This window comes from Chiroxiphia lanceolata, chromosome 12 (genome assembly GCF_009829145.1).
Source record: "Chiroxiphia lanceolata isolate bChiLan1 chromosome 12, bChiLan1.pri, whole genome shotgun sequence".
In the NCBI taxonomy this organism is placed as follows: Eukaryota; Metazoa; Chordata; class Aves; order Passeriformes; family Pipridae; genus Chiroxiphia; species Chiroxiphia lanceolata.
Window position 1 is genome coordinate 8,040,486 of NC_045648.1, and position 17,283 is coordinate 8,057,768.

Genomic DNA, 17,283 nt, shown 5'->3' on the forward strand with positions numbered 1-17,283 from the left:
GCAGAGATTTGTTTTTACAGCATATATAATATGTGAGACCATATTATATACAATATCTGTAAAAGGAAACTCTGTTCCAATGTTATTTCCAGCTGGAAATTTGTGGCAATGACTTTGCAAAGTGTACCTGCTCCCCCCTCCTCCAAGACCAGGAATGGCCACTCACAGCAGGTCTCCTGCATATCAGAAGAGATCTTGGACATGCCAAGTTTTATTCCACATGGCTGAAGACAGCTAAGACTCATTATCCTCTGCTAAACAGTCAGCTTCAGCTCTCCTGTGTGTTTTGTTCCCACTTCTGCAGCGTTCTTTCCACTTCATGGAGCCTAACAAATGAAGAAAAGCCTTTACTTACTTGCTGGAGCCCACCAGAATCAACATGAACTCCTGCTGTCGTCGCTGTTGGGAAGCCCAAGGGGCCTCTAGAGTTGCAATCATCCTTCAGGATACCTAATTTTTCTTTATGCTCCCTATCATCTAGGAACTCCAGGTGTGACTAATAAGCAATACTCAGCCCTCTATTCTACTAGATTTGGGACTCCTATTTTGTTCTAGAAAGTCTCAAAGTGCTTATTAGTACCACGGAAACAGAATTTTCTTCACGTTGCAGTGAACAAAGAAATCCAGAAAGTATTCATAAGATTTAGAAGGACAATCCGGAAGGAAAAATTCCTTCTGTCAGAGAAGAACTGCAAAACTGGAGCAAGAGGTTCATCAGCCATTTGAGGAATAATTTTGCTGCTCAGAGTGATACACCCTAGAATAAAGATGACAATCTTCTTGCTCCAAAGCGCACACAGATTTACCATCCAAGGTCAGAAAGCATTTTCCCCACCACTTAGGCACGTTACAGAACATGTCAGCTTCTAGTTGACATATCAGACTTTGGCCACTCAGTCATTAGACAGCCACATGGGGTGTAACATTCATCTGCTCTCTTGTGTCTGGGTACACTGAGCAGCTGGGCCACGGTTCTGCAAGGAGATGATATCTGACCAACTGTACCCCAGTAAGAAGATGAACACAGAGGTTGGGAAGTCGCTGCTCTGCTCTGGTATTTCCACAGCCAGTATGTTTATCATCTTTGAATATTTCCTCACTAACCCTTCTCATCCACAAGAAGAGCATGGAGTGCTAGTCATCACTGTTAAAGCCTTGTGTTTCTTCTGAGTGTGAAAGAAATGCTACCTCGCATGAGGATCTAACCAGTCATCATTTATCCTAACCTGCGTGGGTGTGCTCCCACTCTCTTCCTTAGTCTTCCTCCTTGTTTCTGAGTTGAATATATCTCAAATCTTTTCATTCTGAATGACTCATTCTTCTAATTCCAAAGCTCTCTCCACCAAGATGGAGTTCACAGCTGGAAAAGATCTACCAGCTTCTTCCAGCCCCATCACAAGCAAAAGAATGAATAGTGAGACAGGTCTGGAGAAAATGGCACTGCTCTCCAGTGTTCTTCACCAAGGAAGAGGCACCCCTAGCTAGACCTAAGATCCTCAATGAGAAAAAGTTGAGAGTCTCTCTCTTTGAGCCCACCTCTTTTCCTCTCTGCACTTTCTTCATCTCCTCTGAGAAGAGATTTCTTGACACAGAACTTCATCTAAATTATGGTTAGGAAGAAACTTTTGGTGAGCACTGACAACCAGGAACACTGGTTAAGAGATAGAGGTCTGTTTCAGGATGTTTCCGTCACTTATGAGAATTCCACATTCTTCCTCATAGACCCTTAGCTGATGGAGATACAGACATAAAATTTTCATTTTTGATGCATCAGGCAGAGGCAGCGGACAAGGAAGAGTTGTCACAGATGTCCAAGACACCAAGTGCTGTGTGTTGGCTACAACTTGCTCTGCTTGTTCTGATATCTTCAAAGTAGTGTTCAACCATCAGAAATCCCATGTCTTCCTTGTAGGGTGGGTTGGGTCTCTGGCCTTCATTCTTCCAGCAGCAGCAGTGGCAGTATGTTATAAAATACAACCCTCCCAAGTTCCCCCCAAAACAACTGATATTCCCTCCCAAACAAGCAAGGAAACAAGTTCTCCTGTTGGTGGAGTAGCCTGCCCAGAGCCCTAATGGAAGCCCTTGATTTCTTGCAGACACTGATGAGTGCCACTCAAGCCCCTGTCTGAACGGAGCCACCTGCGCTGATGGCATCGACTCTTTCAAATGCTTATGCCTTCCCAGCTACGGAGGGGACCTGTGTGAGATCGGTACGGCCTTACCTGGCTTCAGCTAATCTTACTAACTGCTGCAACAACTTGTTCCCAACCTACCCCCACAAAAAAAGCTGATCCCTTGTGCTCCCATCAGTCCTGCCCTCATCTCAGTGATCTAACCTCTAACACCAGTTTAAAACGTGCTTGGGAAACACTTTGAGGCTTTTGAATATGTATATTTTGGTTAGTTTGTTCATCACAGCACCATGCCCTCCAAGATTCCTAAGCAGGAGCTTCTGGTGTCTTCTTCAGCTTTCTCTTTTTTAAGTTTCTCTAGTGGAGCTCCACACAGTCCATAACAATGTTGGTCACAGAAGTTGCTGTCTCTTTGGGTCAAGGACCTTCCTGTTCATCTGTAACAGTAGGGAAACTTCTGAGTGCATCTTCACCCCAGGCAAACTTCCTCTGCTAGACTGGAATTTCATGGAAGGATGCTTCAACTGAGCCATGAAAAATGATTGTGTTTCTCTCAGGGAAAGTGCAGCTGAGAGAAGCCTCATTCACTCCAGGAATCTCCACCGATCTGACACAGCATGACATTTTTGTCATCTCTTCAACGTGGCTTCCTGTGGCAAAATCAGCAGGGAATGTATCTTTGAGAAAATGTGAAGCAACCTATTTTTCCATCAAAATTAGGTACTCTGACCTGCACTGATACTTCTTTTTGTTTCTACAAGGAAAGAGAAAGAGTTGTGATTTTTTCCTTAAAGCTGATTAAAGTCCAAACTTTTATCAGCTTATCTTAGGGGAAGCTCTCCTGCCTTGCTCAAACAAAAGAGAAATAATTTTGCAGTGTCTTCTTCACCTTGACATGAGTAATCATAATATATATTGGATGTTCTTCTTCCCTTTCTCTGCATCTCTCTTTCTGCTTCCAATATGAACATATGGAGCAGGATATAAGAAGTCTCAGGATCGTTGGACCTTCAGGGCAGGAACCGTGCTATCTTAACATCACTTTCCTAATGCAACTGAATCAGCCCTGGATCATCCATGATACCTGTTGCTGAAGATCCTTGTAATCCAACAACAGACCTTCTACCCTGCAGCTGCTTGCAATCTTTGTTGGTCCAAACGAGACTTAATTTTCTCTTTCCTCTGATTTATGGACTCTGGTGCTTGGGGGTTCTAGCCTGGGAGATGCAAGAGGAAGCCAGTGCCCTTAATTCTGTGGGGAATGTAGATCTCCATATTCCCATGAGGCAGACCATCCTTTCTGTCAGTCTCCAAGAACAGCAGGATGTTGTAGGTGAGCTCTGCCACCTGTGCACACAGATAGTCCTTGTCACTACAACAGTGTCCCTACCAGGAAACAAGATTTTTATCATTCTTTTCCAAGAACATTGCTGTCATATTTACCCATAAGTAACAATTATGTAGGAAAGAGTGGCCTTTCTCCTAGGAAATGTCCTGCTGAGGTTCTGTATCATGTGTGGTCCCATCCTGAGGCTGTGATGACAAGGGATGGCATTCAAGATGCCAGAAAAAAATCTTAAATCTCAAAAGACAGAGTGAGTTCTCTGCTGATTTTGTGCAAGTGAGCTGCCTGCAAAACTCAAGAATTCTTAGAGCTTCAGCTACTTCTACATAACCCGTTTCATCTGTTGAAGAAGGCAGAAAATGTGTTTAATATCTCAGCTAACTACCAGCCATTCCAATATCTATGAAGCATCTGCAATCTCCAGCTGGAATAACACCAGAAAGGTGGATTAGGAGGAATTAGTGTGATTGAAGGTTACAAGTAGTTTCACCTACCAAGTTTAACAAAGAAGAAAGAAACTGAGTACAGAAAAACCTACTGAAAAGGGAGAGAGACGTGAGAACTCATGAAAGACCACCACTCCCAGAGCAGCAAGGGCCTAAGAAAGGATGGTAGATCAGGCATCTGAAAGGCTGATATTAAATATATTTTATTTTCTGTTTCCTTCAGTCACATGTAGCAGAAAGATGTGTGGTGTCACATTGCATGGGAACTGCTGAAGGTCTTTTCTAGTGGTTTCACCATTTGTCTCTGCTCTCCTCCATCTGTGTTTTTACTTTTTTCAGTAAGTGCATTCATTCTTCAGTGTTTCTCAGCTGGTGAAAGATGTTCTGAAAAGCTGAGAAATGTTTGTACTTCCTTAGCAGCTTCCAAGCTTTTTCACTGAGATTTCATTCTCTCCCTAAACCATGGTAAGTTCCTGTCTCCACCTCTGTTCACCCATCTTGGTAGGTTTGCTTCTCTTCCAGAGCTCCAGAATCACACCAAGCAATGGAGACACCCAAACCTGGCAGTCCCCTCTTTCATTTTCGACACATATGCATTGATTCTGGACATCTGGATTTGGATTTTGGAGATTGTTCCAAAGCAAGAAAACTCTGCAGGCCAGAAGAAGTGGGAAGAGAGGGGTTCTTGTTTGGTCAGTTCCTCAAAAACAAAGTTCAGGAACATGACACAGGGATTCAGTTGCTCAGGAATAAGTCAGTGTCATTCAGGTTTTCTAGTAGCAGTGGCAATTTTCCTGCAGACACAGAGTCTTCAACACAGGCTCCCCTCTCTGTGTGTCTTTGATGCCTTCTGACAATTTTCCCTGGGATATCCTACAGGCGACAGTGTCAGGGTTTGCTTTTTAGTGAAAGTGACAGTGTGTTGTCTCATGCCATGCGAGCATGAGCTGCTGAGGTGAGTTGGAAGGCTTCCAGACCCACTCAGCAACTCATTTTCATCCCTTCTCTGTGTGTTTCAGACTTGGAAAACTGTGAGGAGGGCTGGACCAAGTTCCAGGGCCACTGCTACAGGCACTTTGAAGAGAGGGAGACTTGGATGGATGCAGAGACCAGATGCCGACAACATCAAGCCCACCTGAGCAGTATCATCACCCCAGAGGAACAAGAATTTGTGAACAGTGAGTGCTGAGGGCAGCCTGAGGCTGGGCAGGGGTCCAGCCATCGGACTCTGAGTCTATGGGCAGATTTATCCAAAATATTGCAAAAACCACAATTTGCCCCACTGGTGCTCATATATATTCTAACAAAGCTTCATCCTTGCATGGGTCCATCCATGTTCATGGCATGCTGAGTGGGGAGGGAGATGGACAAGTATGATATGGGGAAAATAAGGACATCAGGGACTAGTGACTGGGAAGAAGCCAAATGACCCAGAGGCTCCAGGACAGAGACAGCTGAGATGGCGAAGAAATGCTTTAACAAGGTGTAGGGCAATCACGACCCACTCTTCTCTCCCCTTCTGCTCTTCCAGGTCATGCACAGGACTACCAGTGGATTGGCCTCAGTGACAGAGCTGTGGAGAACGACTTCCGCTGGTCCGACGGGCACTCCCTGGTGAGCCTACAGCCCACAGCATGAGCAGGCGCCAGCTTTCCACGGGGAGAAGAGGTTCCCCTTGGGAGGGAAGAGCCCCATGAGTTACATGATGAGTGCTTGGGTTGGGCATTGAGTGGGGGCAGCCCCAAACTTTGCAGGGCTCACGGGTTTTCCAAACCAGTAGTAAAGCTGGTTGGCTCCTGACCCCACCACAGCAGAAATAACCACTACAGGAGCAGTGCAAGCATTCCGTGGTCGCTGCTGAAAAGGGACATGGGCGAAGCAGCAAGGATGAAGGAGGGAGTGGGAAAGGGAAGGGCTCAGCCTCAGGTGAAGGGCTTTTCTCTCTTGGCAGCAATATGAGAACTGGCGGCCCAACCAACCCGACAACTTCTTTTCGGCGGGGGAGGACTGTGTTGTGATGATCTGGCATGAGAAAGGAGAATGGAATGATGTTCCCTGCAACTATCACCTCCCTTTCACCTGCAAGAAAGGAACAGGTCAGCACCCTGCAGCAGCTGCAGCACTGGAGCAGAGTCCCCAGTGCACATGAAATAGGTTTTGTCAAAGGGTGGTCAAAGGGGTGGAAGGAATTAGAAACAGAAGCTGGCCAAGGCTCTAGGAGAAAGTTTCACAAGGATTTGAAAATAAATGAGATGAGCTATCAAGGAATTCAACATCTCTAGGTAGAGTCGTACCCTGGCTGCATCGTCACTCCTACAACACCAGTTCCATGTCCTCCCACAGACACAGATATCTTTGTGAAGCTCAGCTCTCGCTGCCTTTCCAGGAGGCAGGAATGGAGCACTGAGGCAGAACCTTACTTAATTTCAAGGCCCATCACATAATTCCCATACCTCCCTACCCATAAATTTTGTGGACAATCTCAAAGGGAGTTAAGGTTTCATCCGTGGGAGGAGTGACAAAGCTGTGTGTGCCCAGCCTGCAGCGGGGAGGCAGGAGCTGCTCGGGTCCTGCTCAGCCAGGCAGGACTCTTCTCATTCCCCATGTGTCTGCCCATCTCCTGCAGTGGCCTGCGGGGACCCCCCTGCCGTGGAGAACGCCAGGACCTTCGGTCGGAAGAAGGAACGCTATGAAATAAACTCCATGGTGCGGTACCAGTGCAACCAAGGCTACATCCAGCGCCACCTGCCCACCATCCGGTGCCAGCCCAACGGGCAGTGGGAGGAGCCACGGATATCCTGCCTAAACCGTACGTCTCAGTCCCTTTGCCTTCAGATTAGGGAGGGACCTGATTCATCCCTGTAGCTGGGAGAAGAAGCTGGGAATGAGAGGGGCATCGCCTTAGAGTGCAGGGTAGCTCCAAGCCAGGCAGAAGGGGGTATCACGGTTCCCTTGACTACTTGAAAGCTTCCCCATGATGGGGTTATGGAAGCTGACATCTTCTGGGCAGATGTGAACCACATCAGCTGGCTGGAGGGACAGTCTGGGCAATTCCTGCCCTAGAAACTCCTCTACCAAGGCAGAGCAGGGGCAGCTCCAGAGCCAAGAAAGGGCAACAAGTTGATTAACAATGGTCCAGGCTACTTAAAGAAAGAAAAATAAATGGCTTCTGAAAGGGCAAGTTTTGGCATCACCTGCATCAACAGAGAGAATAGGAGGGGGGAGCTGTGGTCTCCCAAGCCCTTCCCTGTATCCCCCTGCCCTGGGACCAGACAGAAGTCCTGAGGCAGAGATAAGCCAAGGGACAGGGCTGGGCTCCTGACTCTCCTCCTGTCAGGCCTCCAGCTAATGGCAGCCAGCCTTTTCCCTCTGGTGTTCCAGCCCAGTCCCACGCCTGCCTACACCCCTGTCCCATCCGTGCTTGCCTGCAGCTTCCCAATAATTTTATTGGCCTCAGACAAATCACATCTGTCTGGTGGCTTCCTTGCCAGGTTCTGGGCCAGCTGGGCAATTCCAGATAAGGCAGATTAAGCAATGGTCCCACAGCCAGGGAAAGTCGATACAGGCTTAAGGGACAAATCTCTGCCCCAGGGAGAAGATGAAAGGAGGAGGGGTGGAGGACCTATCCAAGGGCGGCTGCCTGGTGCAGTCCAAGAGGCTGATTCCCTTGGCTCTGCTGTGCATCTGGAGAGCTGCAGGCTGCTCCCTGCATGGACTGCCAGCGATCAAGAGACCTCTTCTGTTCCCAACCAGCTTTTGCTGCTTCCACTAAAACCCTCCTGCAATTATCGCACCAGAGTGGTGCCAGCTTCCAGGGAGACTGGCAGCAGAGATCAGGCAGAAACCTTGTCCCTCCCTGCCAGCCAGACGGGGCTGTTTCCCCTCCTGTGCCCTGAGCACAGCCCACCGCTAATGGATACTGGGACTGTGGACTGGGGAGAGACTGATAGGGCAAGGGGGGAGGCAGGGAAGTGGTACCCATGCCCACTCCACCAGCAGAGCTGCCCTCCCGGCCGGGCGCAGGGAAGGGATGGCACAGGCATCCGCGGAGATGATGCTCCTGCCCAGGTTCCCGCCCGGCACCGGGCACCTTCTCCCCTGGGAGAAGCAAAACCCAGGTGCGAGGCGAGAGAAGGGCCGATTGTCCGTGTGTGGGCAGGCTGGCGCCGGGGCACACACAGCGACCCGCCGGGCAGCGCTGCCTGCGGCTGCCCGTGTTTTTCCAGGGAGCCAGGGGCCGGGGAGGCCAGCGCGGGACAAGCAGCGTCTCTGTCCCGGCTCCTGCCAACAAGGTGCCTTTTCTTCTATCCCACAGCCTCCAGCTACCAGCGCAGGCTATACAAGAGGAGCCCCAGGAGCCGGTCGAAACCCAGCGGCAGCGCCGTCCACAGACCCACCCATTAGAGCGGGGCTAGAGACAGAGGGGAAACGCGAGAGAGATTTTTAACGGAACAGTTATATTAACAGAGTCAATTTCTTCTTCTTCTTGTTGCTTTTTTGTCATATAAGGAAAAAAAATTATATAAAAGACAAACCCACCTTTGTGTATATATATATAAAAAAAATTAATGTTTTTCCAAGCACCAAAGCAAAACAAATTAGATCTCAGCATTTTTACTAACCGTCCGGTTCCAATTATCTTCGTGCCTTTGGGGACAGGGAGGGGGGTGGGTCTGCAGAGGGCAGGGGGTTAAGTTAAATAATAAAGATGATTATTTTTTCCTGATTTTATCCACGAACAATGTAATTATTTCTGTTATTTAATCTCCAGGGTGAACAGCACCTTTTGGGGTTTTATTTTATTTTTTTTTCCAGAATCCTTTTACTGCTGCAGCACGTCAGGGTGGGTGGGGAGGGCCGGGGGGCTGTGGTGGAAGGAGCTGTGGGAGGAGGGAGGCGAGGGGATGCTGAGACCCGAGACCCGGGTGCTGGGGGCTGTGGCCCCTCTCTGCTTCCCCAGCGCCCCCTCTGCAGCGCAGCGCCCGTTCAGGACAACGTGCTCTTTCCAGGGGACCGTGCGGGGCACCAGCGTTCCCTGCACCTATTTATATTTTTGAACATATACTATTTTGAAAGAATGATAAATAATAAAGAGAGTGAAATCGGAATGGGCGCTTTGTCAGTGTTGTTTTTTTTAAGGAAGGGGTGTGTCTCTCTGGGCTGGAAGGAGGGAGGGTCTCCCACGGCAAGGCAGCAAGGAAGGAAGCGGACCCCAAACCGGGTGCTCCAGGCTACATGGGAATGGCTCAGCCCCAGCCAGCACCCAAGGGTGCACCCCTGGGGACGACAGAGGTGGGAGGGGTGTCCCAAGCCCCAGCTGAAGAGGGACCTTGCAGTAGGACATCACCCTCCCTCTTCATCTCCCACCTCGGGAGGGAGTTAACTCACATGCCTAAAACTCATCTAAAACCCATGGCCAGCAGGAACTGCTTCACCTTCCAGCTTTCAGTTCTGACACCCAGGGGGTTAATTAACACTCACTAATGAGGGAACACAAAGCCTTTGCCTGAGCTTGGGTGGGCACAGGGCGGAGCCAGCAGCAATAAGACAATGCTCAGCCAAGGATGAGACAGTCCTAGGCAACTAGCCAGGGATTCCCAAATCCTCTCTCCATGTCAGACTCCTCTCTTGTACTGGGAGAGAGATGGACAGCCACGTCACTCCAGGGCTTTCTCCAATTTATTAGAAGACGTTCAGGAAAATACATCTTTTCATAAACAACTGATCAAAGAAGAAGGCACCAGAATTCAAGTGCAGTCCAGGCAACAGGCACATGGAGATAAGGCACTGGCGCTCCCGCAGGGACAGGCACAATGACATCCTTCAGCGGGTCAGGGATGGGGCTGGAAGAGGGGCCAGGTGCAACAGAGACGCCTGCCCTCTACTCTGGCCAAATCCAGCTTTGCCTCACTCCCATCTCATGAACTCGGGGGTAGGACCAGCCTGGAAGGGTAGGTGAGTGTCGGTGACAACCTGCCACCACAGGAAGGGGCCACCACCCATGGAGTGGCAGGGCCAAGTGGGGTGGCAGCTGTAGCCCACGGGGATCGTCCTTGCACACATCCCATGACAGGCACTGTCCCACGCTGCCCAGCTGGCAGCTGCCCCAAGCAGCTGCATGTGCCAGCTGCTGAGCAATATGTGGAAAATATAAAGGAACGAAACAAAACAAAACAAAAAGAAGCCTCCCCCCATCCCACCTCCCCCCAGTCACCCCTAAAACAGCCCTGGGAAATGCCCAACACCAGGCACTGTCAGGCTGGAAACATCCTTCATCCAAGAAGGATCTCTCCTGGCTCCTTATCTCTCCTTGTAGCAGAAGACCCCAAACCTGCCCTTGCTGGGGAAGCCGAAGCTGCGGACACCGGGCTCTGAGGGGCCGCAGTTGGGCCGGGGCTTGACAATGGGGTAGCGGACGCTGCCGTCTGCCAGCCAGCCGGCACTGCAGCGATCCAGCCCCAGGAACTTCCAGGCAGAGTAGAGATGCCCCACCCGGGCAATCTCGGCCCCTGCATCCTGGCAGCTCTGCTTAGCCTCCTCCAGCGTCATCCCAGCGAGGCGGTCCAGGTAGAAAACCTCTCCTAGGAGGGAGAGGGCAGCATGAGAGGGGAGCATCAGTGCTGAGAGTCATTTGGAACATCCCCATCTGGAGCATCCCTGCCTGGTGCATCCCCATCCAGGCCGATCCCTGTGCCCTGAGGGGGAGAGATGCACACCACTTTCCCCAGGATCCCAGCCCCCACCCGTGGCTCAGCACCCACCTCTGAGTGCGGAGGAGAAGCAGAAGGCATCGAAGCGGTGGAGGTGCCGGTGCCGCGGGCCGTAGCTGCGGATGCCCGGGGCGAGGTGCACGCCCCCGCAGGGCTTGCGGGGCAGGCGGATGGGGTACTGCACTGTGCCATCGGCCAGCCAGCCCGCGTTGCACCAGTCCAGCCCCTCACTCCAGGCCTGGAAGAGCTGGTTGAAGTTGGCAAGGATGGCACCTTGGTCCTGGCACACTTGCTCGGCTTCGTGGAAGTTGAGCCTGTACTGCCCGCGGGGAGGCTGGTAGGGGAACACGATGCCTGGAGGCAGATGGGACGCTCAGCTGGCTCTGTGGGCAGCCCACCCGCCCCAAGCTCAGCCCCAGCAGGAGACGCAGGGGTCCCCGACCCATCCCAAATTCAGAGACAGGGACCACCCCAGTGTGGCAGAGCCCAAGGCTCAGGAATGCGGGGATGGGGCTGCTCCGGGCGTGCAGGCGCTAGCGGTGAGTTGCCAGCGACATCTGGTGGCACAGGAATACAGGGACTTGGTCCTGGGGACACACGGACCCCCTCATGGGGACGGCACCTGCACATACAGGGATGCACAGACTACGATAATGGGGTTGCAGGGACCACTGCCACCGGGTCGTATAGACCACGGCCCTGGACACACACAGACATTGGCCCCAGGGAGCCATGGACCACCTCTGCGGGGATGGAGAGATCATTGTCGTGAGGACGCATAGGCTTCAGGAACAGGGATACAAGGACCAGCATCATGGGGACATATGAGCCACGATCCCAGGGACACACGGACCACCAACATGGGGATAGATGAATGGACCACTGTCACAGGGATGGATGGGCCACAGAACCATGTGTGCCACTATCATGGACACAGTCACAGGGACCTGTGGGGACAAGACACTGGGAGATAGGGCCAAGGGAATGGGCAGGGGCAAGCAAGAGGGACACTTTCACAGCTCTGAGCTTGGAAGCAGAGTCAGGGCTGAGTCAGGTCCCTCGTGGCAAGTCAGCAAGAGGGGCTGGACCAGTCACCAACATTCATCACAAGAGGCATTGAGATATACAGAGCTGGGAGGGGAGGGGACAGCTGGACATGATGCAGCACAGCGGGAAGATGGGTGGGTAAAGGCAGGAAATGCTGCAGCCATGGGGTCACTCCCAACTCTACCTCCACAGCAGCACTCTCAGAGTCCCAGCTGCACAGACTGCTTTGGGCTCACTCACTGCTGAGACCCCGCAGACAGACAGCCCCGAGCCACCACCCCATCGCACCAAGCACCCCAGCCGCTTTCTGCCCACAACTGGCCTCCCTGTCCACAAAGGAGAGGGTGCCACAGAAGGTCAGGTTCACTGGCTTGGCACAGGGGGTCACAAGGTCCCCAGCATGACCCCACCTTGCAGCCGGAGGTCCACCACGTCACTCTCATCCTCCAGCCCGTCAATGACTTCACAGCGGTATTTGCCATCGTCCTTCAGGTGCACATCACTGATGACCAGCGAGGCCTCGTGCTGGCTGGCCCAGTGGATGTGAGCACGGCCCTTGAAGTCCCCAAAGGCCACATTGGTCTTGCCAATGGCAACCACCACGTCCTGCTCCTTGGTGTAGTCGTCCCGTATCTTGGACCACTTGATGCGGATTTTGCGCTTATCTCCCAGGTCAGGCTCGTAGCGGTAGTGGCAGGGCAAGGTAACGTTGGCACCACTGTAGCTGTAGACAGGGTCTTTGGAGGTTTCCACCACCAGCCTGGCTCCATTGAAGTAATCTGGGGACAGGTAAGGAAGGCTTGATGGGCAGGTCAGGATCCAGGGCTGGGCATTGTCCCCAAATCTTCCCTCCAGCCACCACCTCTTCCAGCATGAGCTTGCCCTGAGCACCCGTGGAGCATTCCTGACTGCTCCTCTGGACCCCACACCCCCCCCAAGAGGTGGGTCCCAGCCCCACCCAGAGGCAGGGGGGGACTTCAGTCCCCTGAGACAACCTGCCAGCTCCCCCTATCCCCAATATACCTTTGTCCTGCCCGTTGCCCATGTCGTTCATGATGTGGTTGTAGTAGAAGCCATTGTAGAAGGGGTGGTAGGAACCACTGGCCAGCTGCAGCAGGGTGGCCTCCAGGAGTAGCAGGAGCAGCAGCATGGCTGGGAAGTGAGGCCAAACCCTGAGCCTGGGCTGAGAAGGGGGAAAGGACTGCTGTAACACCCCCCAAAATAGCCAGGAGCCTACACCAGCGCTGCCTGACAGTGGTGCTGAGCAGACTCCATATCAGGGATGCAAGGAGAGGGGTGGAAAGAGCCAGCAGAGCGGCTCGCCTGCCCGCAGGGGAGGGTGCAGGCAGCAGGAGCTGTGCCCCCAGACCTGCCCCACAACCGGGGCTGCCAATCCCCTCCCTCCTCATCTTCCCGCCTGGGTCACACCACACACACATTTGCTGCTGCTGCCCTTTGGGGCCTGTGGAGCGTCCAGCCCGGAGAGGAGTGCTGAGACCAAACTGGAGATGGGGCAGCTACAGAAACGGGATCCCAGGGAGTCCTTTGAACTGAGAGCACTGGGAAAACATCACGTAGGGGTGAAGGGGGAAAGAAGTGGTGGAGCCCCACCACTTGCTTGTAAGCAGCAAGCTCGGTTTACAGAGGCAGCCGAGCATGCAACCCGGCCAAGGAGGTGGGGAGAGGGCTCAGGCTGCCTCTGCTGCCCCAGCTCCAGACAAAGCCCAGCGGCACTCGCCATCCTGGCCAAGGACCCCCGACTCCGACCCAGAGCTCTGCACCACAGACATGGCTGGTGCTGACCTCATGCAACACATTTCACTCCCAAACCACGTCCCACGGGTGGGGGCCAGCCCGGCTGCCCCACAGCACCAGAGACTTTTGCTGCCCCGAGCTCTGGGTGCCTGGGCACCCACGGGTGCCCTGCATGGGGCTCACCCAAGGTGCTCCCAGGACTGGCTACTTGTGAGGATTCCCAGAGCCGGCAGAGGGGGCCCGGCACTCGGCAAGCCTCCGGCAGACCCCCTCCAACACCGGGAAGGGACTGACATCTGTGCCCTGCTTAGACGAAGCTTACTAGTGCCTGCGAATGTGTCCCGGGCCAGGGGTCTATGTGAGAGCGGGTGCTCACCCCCTGCAGGGTCCGATACGGGGTAAGGTGGTGGTCTCCGGGGACCAGGGTGTGCAACCGACTGCTCTCACCACAGGTTGCTCACTGCCGGACTCTCCTCAGTGGTCAGAGCCACTGCTCACCGTGGGGTGCAGCCCATGCTTGCCACCCACTGGGATCTGCGGAACCAGCGCCCGAGGGCACGGGGTGCACCCGCCCGAGCACCAGCGCAGCCCCAGAGCCGGCACAGAGGGGAGCAGTGCTGCAGGCACCGGAGCCACAGGCACAACGCCACGTGCTGCCCACGCGCCCCAGGGTAGGCTCGAGGCACTGCAGCTCCACATCTCGGTGTGCAGGGCACCAGCCCGGCTCCCCCTGTACCCCAGTGCCTGGTGACACCCCCCAAGAGCCCAGAGTTGCAGTGACGTGCTGGGGGCCCGGCATTCTCATCTGTAATGCCAGTGAGCATCGTGCTGCAGCACCCACCACAGCGATGTCTGGCACCTTCTGCGGTGATGCCCAGCTCCCTCCATGGTGATGCCGTCCCTCCCTGTCCTCCATGGCAAGCAGGGTGCCCACCATCCCGGAGTGCCAGCCCTCACCAGTCCCGGTGCTGGGGCAAAGCCCTACTCACGTTGGTTGCGGGCAGGCTGCAGGCAGGCGTGTAGGCAAGCTGCAGGCAGATGCACTGTGTTTAGGGCTCTTGCAGGGCTGAGAGGAAGCAGCTCCAGGGCCTGCCTCTTAAAGGGAAACACACGTTTCCCAACCCCCTGCTTGCAGCCCGGAGCTGGGGTGGGTGCCCCCGGCCCCCTGCCTGCCCTCCCTGCCTGGCTGATGGCCTGGCCGTGCACCCACACACTGCCCACACGCTGCCCGCATGCTGCCCACACACTGTTAACACATCTCATCTGTGATGTGCCAGCTGCCCACATTGCCCCCAGCTTAGAGGGGACAGCAGTGGGGAGCAAGTTGCCCCCATGGGGCTGGTGTGATCTTATGATGTCCCGTGCAAAGCCCTGGTGAAGTCACAGTGCCAGGAAAAAAAAACCATCCCTTGTCCCACATAAAACTGAGAGGATTGGTCGCAGTTCCCAAGCAAAGGTGGTGTCCAGCACACGTGGCAGGAGCACCGCAGGCACAAGCAGCTTGGGACAGGTGGGCTGTGTCGGGGGGTGGTTTGTGCCCAGGAAGTGCAAGGCAGCACCTGCCTGCTCTGGGATTTAGGAGAGGCTGCTGAGCTGTGGGGTTCAGCCTCTTCAAGGTCTGCTTGGGGCTGTGAGGGCAAAGCAGAGGGACAGAATCCAGGGTGAAAGCTCTGGTGTGCTCAGTTGCACCCATGTGAGGGGGCATCATCCCTAAACTTGGATGATGCCCTCCATGCCAGCTTCCACTGGCACACAGGTATGCAGACCCGGCTCCAAGAGCCCCCGATCGAGTCCTCAGGAAGGGCAGCACGGTGGCAGCAGCCGGGGGATGCCGGTCAAGGGGTGGACAGTGGGGCCGAACACATGAAGGAACCACAAAGCCGCGTGTGCCCTGACCCATCGACCCGCTGTCCCAGCCCGGTGCGCTGCATCACCCCCCACTTTGTTGTTTTATGGCAAGGAAATGAGGCGTGGGGGCCCCGGTCCGGCTCTTGCCGCCGCGCAGGATGGCTTCAAGCCGGAAAGAAAACAACTCGTGTAAAAACAAACCGCCCCGAGGCTGGCTGCGGGGTGAAGGGGGCCAGGACCCCTTTCTGACAGCCCCCCAGCGTGGAGCGCTCGGGGTGCGATCTTGTCTGCCCGACGCCGCCGCACTGATAGGGAGCAGCCGGCAAGGAAGCGGCGTTATCTGCCGCCAGCGCCGGCACGGCAGCCCGCGTTCCCCGGGGGAAGCCCCGACCGGGGATGGCCGTGGGACCCGCGGTCTGGAGGCACTGCTCTTCCTTGTTCTCCTTTTCCCTGCGCACCCACCGGGCCTGCCAGCCCTCCCCAAGGAGGGATGCGATGGAGCCGGGCTGCCCAGGGACATGGGAGTGTGACGGCCGGGCACGCCGCCTGCTCGCCTGCCCGGAGCAGCCTGTCCCGCAGCCCACAATGGAGGGGTAATTACATCTCCCGGCATGCGGCCTCTGTGCTGCCCTGCATTCTGGCCGAGGGTTCCCGTCCCCCCTAGCCCCGCCCCTTGGCCGGAGAAGATGGTGGGATGACATCCCAGCTGCATCCCGGTGACCAGTGCCCCCCTGCAGTTGCTTGCCCAAGTTGCCCGTGTACCGGTAATCCAGCGACTGGGATGGTTCCCTCCACCCCCTACCTGTGCAGACAGACGGACAGCCCTGTCAGGGCACAGTGCTCCCTGGCATGGCCGTCCCATTGTTCCAGAGCCGAGGAACCAGTCCTACAGTGTCCTGTGCTGCCTGAGCTGCTTGCACTACAGCGCCTGCAGCAGTCATCCTCTGACCGGCCTGAGGAGGGGACAAGAATGCTTTTGTGCATCTCTTTTCAACAATGGCTCCTGGCTCACCTTTGGCCTCGACTTTGGATATGGCCAGTGGTGCCTCTCCTTTCTCCTGGTCAACAGGCAGCATGGAGAAGGATCTGGCCACCGGCAGACCCAGAGGAAGAAGGAATCTCCTTCACTCCTTACCACCTCTCACTCTATTTGTGGCACTTCTGGAATGATCCCATTTTTTTTTCTGCTCCCTGAGGGAGACTCTGGGTGGGACCACAGGTTTCAGAGTAAGCAAAGCTGCGCAGGGTCAGCATAGTTCTGACCCAGGAGCACATGTTTAGGGCATGTGTTTAGGGCTGGCTGAAATTTTGACTGAATGGGAGCCATAAAAATGTCATCCCTGTTCTCCTTGTCTCAAAGCCAGCAGCTGACAGGTCCACTGTGTCCCCACCAGAGAGATTTGTCCATGAAATGCCACTGGCACTGGATTATTCCAGCAGGAACCTGTTGCCAAGGTGAGAACTGGGGAGGAACACTCACGTTCCTGGTAGGATGGAGGAGGTTATGATCTGTGCTGGGCTTTCCGGGTGGCGGTGAGAGGCAAGAGGATGCTCTCCCCGATGGCTGCTTCCTGAGGAACCAGCTCACAGCAGCTGGCAGCACAGGCAGTCGAGTCAGCAGGCAGCAGGGTGCCACAGCCTGCCGGCCATCCCGGCCTTCCTGCTGCTACAGCAACCCAGCTGCGTCCAGGAAGAGCATCCGAGGGATAGGGACAAACCATGAGCGGCTGTGCATGACAGGGAAGGCACCCTGGCTCTCACCAATGCCCCCGTCCTGGGGCTCCAGAGGAAGGAAATGCCGCAAGGTTGAGAAAGGGCTCAGCATCCGCCAGAGAGGCTCACTTGGGGGGTAGCAGCAGGCAGGGGGAAGCAGCAGCCAGGGGCTGAGGATGCATCCCCTGCTCTGAGACACGGCATCTGCTCCTGTCACCCTCCTCACGGAGCCTCTGCCGTGTCTCTGGCTCAGGGTTGTCTTGGCTGGACTCGACGCGAACTGCTCT

The 17,283-nt window shown here is 54.6% G+C and overlaps 2 protein-coding genes across 3 annotated transcripts in view; one reads left to right on the forward strand and one right to left on the reverse strand.

Moving 5' to 3' along the window:
- ACAN (aggrecan) overlaps positions 1 to 8,546 on the forward strand; it is a 46,564-nt gene extending 38,018 nt beyond the window's left edge. Inside the window, exons 14-19 of the mRNA XM_032700619.1 lie at positions 2,097 to 2,210; positions 4,943 to 5,101; positions 5,455 to 5,537; positions 5,875 to 6,019; positions 6,550 to 6,732; positions 8,239 to 8,546. Coding sequence (XP_032556510.1) covers positions 2,097 to 2,210; positions 4,943 to 5,101; positions 5,455 to 5,537; positions 5,875 to 6,019; positions 6,550 to 6,732; positions 8,239 to 8,327 — 773 coding nt within the window. The 3' untranslated portion in view covers positions 8,328 to 8,546. The remainder of the gene's footprint in view (positions 1 to 2,096; positions 2,211 to 4,942; positions 5,102 to 5,454; positions 5,538 to 5,874; positions 6,020 to 6,549; positions 6,733 to 8,238) is intronic.
- Positions 210 to 14,493, reverse strand: HAPLN3 (hyaluronan and proteoglycan link protein 3). 2 transcript variants are annotated; one of them, XM_032700621.1, is made up of 5 exons: positions 14,425 to 14,493; positions 12,704 to 12,863; positions 12,091 to 12,459; positions 10,685 to 10,987; positions 210 to 326 (listed from the first exon to the last, which is right to left on the reverse strand). In XM_032700621.1, the coding sequence occupies exons 2-5, from the start codon at positions 12,828 to 12,830 to the stop codon at positions 235 to 237; spliced, it is 891 nt and encodes a 296-aa protein (XP_032556512.1). In that variant the 5' UTR covers positions 12,831 to 12,863; positions 14,425 to 14,493; the 3' UTR covers positions 210 to 234. The 2 variants fall into 2 exon arrangements, with proteins under 2 accessions (XP_032556512.1, XP_032556511.1); XM_032700620.1 differs by lacking the exon at positions 210 to 326 and adding an exon at positions 9,362 to 10,504.
- Between the last annotated feature and the right edge of the window lie 2,790 nt (positions 14,494 to 17,283).